Here is a 3,433-nt window from a genome sequence, read left to right on the forward strand (position 1 = left end):
CTTTATTTGCAGTGTATTGAGCTAACGGCCATAGTACAAATTATTTAATATCAGTGATGCAAACACAGGTATGGTGAAAAAAGAGAGAACTATTCGAAGCAGAAAAAAACAGCGTAATATACCATCTGACAATGACAGATTTTTCTTTTTGGATATTTCACAAATCACTCCCTTTCAAACTCTATTCTTGTTATTTTTAACAACTTTTTTTTGTTACTGTCATATAGTATTTTTATACCTGTTAATAATGTAGTCTCTAATGTCTCATTGATAACTATAATGATCATATCAAGGTGTGCCTTAACCTCACTGAGCTGAGGTTATTCGAGCCTCTCAGGAGAGAGCTCTCTTCCACCTGGTTGTAGAAAAGCTCTTTAAGTTCGTTAGCATAGCTAGCTAACCAGATGCTAATAACAACAGATCGCCACTGTGCTTACAACTAAAGACACAGCCTAGCAAACACTGCGGCATGCGTACGGCTCCTTATGGGTACTGCAATATTTGAAGAGCTGGAGCGGCGTTCCGTTGCTCTCCGTCAGCACACTCCTTTCAGACGAGACATAACCACGTGAAGACCTATGGTGAAGACACGTTACGCTCGTGTTGTGTTCAAGGAACCTGTCCTTGGCCAGGAAAAACAGGCACTCGCTTGTTTAATTACTTTGCAATCTAGATTTATTTTTATTTTTTTAAATGAGAAGTTGTCCGTCGGTCGGACGGACTAACGGACGGACGGACCCCCCCCCCAAAACGAAAACTCTTCGGTTCTCCACGAATTACACAAGTCACCCAAAGCAGCGTTAAAAAAGCGGGAGGCGCCGAAAAGCGACTAATTTGCATCACTGCATTAAAAAGCAAAGATAATAAAAGAAACATTAAAAGAAAACATACATGAATAACAGTTACAGTGCAGTTTAAGATATGAATAGTTCATATGAATGGATAGGTGACCAGCCATGTGATCTATTATGTTTTGCTTCTTCAAACAATACTAAAGTTTAAAATAATCAGTTCCTTACCCGTAGCTCCATCTTTTGCCAGGGCTGCTTCTTAGGGTTGATGCTGTAAATCTTTTTTTGTCTGGCCATCTCCACGTAGGCCTCGTGGCCCTGTCTGAAGTAGTATAACTGCAAACAAACAAACATTATTTTCATTGTGTCTTATTCATATTTCTGGTTATTATGCAATTTTTTTTCTGGAATTGAGTATCTGCTTAGGATAGCAATGTGAATGTGCCCCTTTTTTTGTGTGTGTATGTAATGGCAGATGCAGCCTCGGGGGGACGCTAACTTAGGTGCAGACTATTCTTGTTGCTATGTTAAACATGAGCCAGTGTTTTGGTATTAGCAGACATGTGGTGAGGTTAGTGTAACAGAAGCAGACGGCGTGTACCTCGTCTCCCATCTGGGGTATGTAAGGACATCTGCGGGGGACCGTGTCCGTGATCCAGGCGGAGGGAAGCCACTCCTCCAGAGTTAGCCCTTGCTCCTGGAGATCTGACCTCTGAATGACACACAAGGAAACACATATTCAGGTACAGATCTTTGATAGATTTGAGGTGGAATATTCAGCTTTTTTATTTATTTGTGTGATTTATGAATTGCTTTTAAAATACTGTCTCATTGTATTAGTGCAAATGGATGATAGGTAAAAAAAAAGATGATTTAATAAATGGAAAGCTACCATCTGAAAAACACTGGATAAAATGTTTTTTATTGAAGTTAAAGATCAGATTTTCCCGGAACAGCTGTTCAAATGCATTTGGGAAAACATGGGGCCCATTTTTCCAATATGCTAAGAGGATACATTTCTTCACCAATCCTGATTAAAGTTTTGCACTTTGGAAGGGCACCAACATTGGGATTGTCGTTGGGAGGAGGAAGTGCTGCAGTTTTTTTAATTTATAATTAGTAGTAGTATTTGTGTCAGCTGTTTTCTTTAATTAGTTTATGGCATTAGTTACTTTGCTGTTCAGCAATATTTCAATTGTTGATTTTTATATTTACAGTGAAAATTGTTCCTCCTACATGTTTGTTCTGATATAACAATTGTATGTTTTTGCAAAACCCACGAAACAAAGTTTAAAAAACAACAACAACTCTGAATAAGCCACAAGTAGAGAATAATGGTTATAACTATTGACTAACCTTCCTCTTCTCCTTTGGCTGCTTCTTCTTTGGTACTTCGTCGTCTTTGTCGACCTTGTCCTTCTTTCTATCCTTCTTCCCGTCCCTCTTCTTCTCTCCGTCTTCCTCTGAGCTGCTGCTTTTCTTTTTCACTCTTACACTCTTCTTAGGCGGCTCAAGGTTGATCCCTGCGTCGGCTGTCCAGTCGGAGTAATCACTGGAGTAGTCACTGTGAACACATCAACAGAGAAGATGAAATGCACAGATGTATGTGATGGTATTTCTGTTTCTATGTGGTGTGTGCATGTATCTGTAGGAGATATGATTCATGTGTTTGATAAACAGGACTGTGTCTTACCTTGAACTACTGTGGTCTTCCGGCCAGGGTTCTTTTTGCTGCTCCTCCTTCTCCTCATCGGAGGAATGCCCATTGATTTGACGAACATCCAGCTCTCCCTGGGAACCCATATTGTTTTATGTTAGAACCCCCAAGGTTAACAATCATTTCCTTAAACCACATGTGTCAAACTCAAGGCCCAGGGGCCAAATCCGGCCCTTGGTGGATTTAATTTCGGCCCACAGGATAATTTCGAGGGGTGTTGAAAATAATCGTTTCTACGATGCATTGCAACGCGGACGATTCGGTATCGATGCAGTGACGGAAGATAATCGATTATAGCGTAGTAACGTTGCTTCCTGATTTTCCGGCCGCGGCTTTACTATAACGTTTTTTTTTCTGTCACTTTAATATCAAATCGGTCGGTGACGCAGAGATCAGGGAACAGACGTGACAGCGGCACAGCAACACCAAACACGGAGCAGTCTGCTTTATCCACCAACACAAGAACACCAGTCCAGAACCAACAGCAGAAGGACCCGCTCTGAATCACTCCGTGTCGCTGCGGCTCAGAGTCACAGGGATTTATGTTTTTCAAAAATAATCGCGTTACAATCATGTCAGGTTTTTGGTGGATTTAATTAAGTCTTGGATTGCAGAGTATGAATGTCCTCTAGCAATTTTCAGACGATATATACGTGTGTAAAGTTTGTGAAGGCAGGAGGAAAAAGCTTCCGCGATCACCGTCTCCTCTCCGTTCCTCCAAACCCCGCCCCCTCACTGAAAATAATGAGTGACAGGCTGATAGTAACCTGATAGAAACTTTATTATTCACTTAATCACTGAGATATAATGAAGCTAACTTAATCTCATACATTCATGGGATTTATGTAACAGTAAGACAGAGAATGTAAGTGTGCACCCACATGCAGTATATTTGTTTGTATATGCTGTTGAATACTCCTGTTGT

At 40.7% G+C, this 3,433-nt stretch overlaps 1 protein-coding gene across 1 annotated transcript; it reads right to left on the reverse strand.

Annotated features, from left to right (window-relative positions):
• Positions 1–966: 966 nt before the first annotated feature.
• On the reverse strand, positions 967–2,594 carry LOC104960144 (PH-interacting protein-like). The gene is made up of 4 exons (XM_010788109.1): positions 2,485–2,594; positions 2,148–2,355; positions 1,393–1,503; positions 967–1,127 (listed from the first exon to the last, which is right to left on the reverse strand). The coding sequence occupies exons 1-4, from the start codon at positions 2,592–2,594 to the stop codon at positions 1,008–1,010; spliced, it is 549 nt and encodes a 182-aa protein (XP_010786411.1). The 3' UTR covers positions 967–1,007.
• Positions 2,595–3,433: the final 839 nt, after the last annotated feature.

This window comes from Notothenia coriiceps, unplaced genomic scaffold, assembly GCF_000735185.1.
Source record: "Notothenia coriiceps isolate Sejong01 unplaced genomic scaffold, NC01 NC01_scaffold00031587, whole genome shotgun sequence".
Lineage (NCBI taxonomy): Eukaryota > Metazoa > Chordata > Actinopteri > Perciformes > Nototheniidae > Notothenia > Notothenia coriiceps.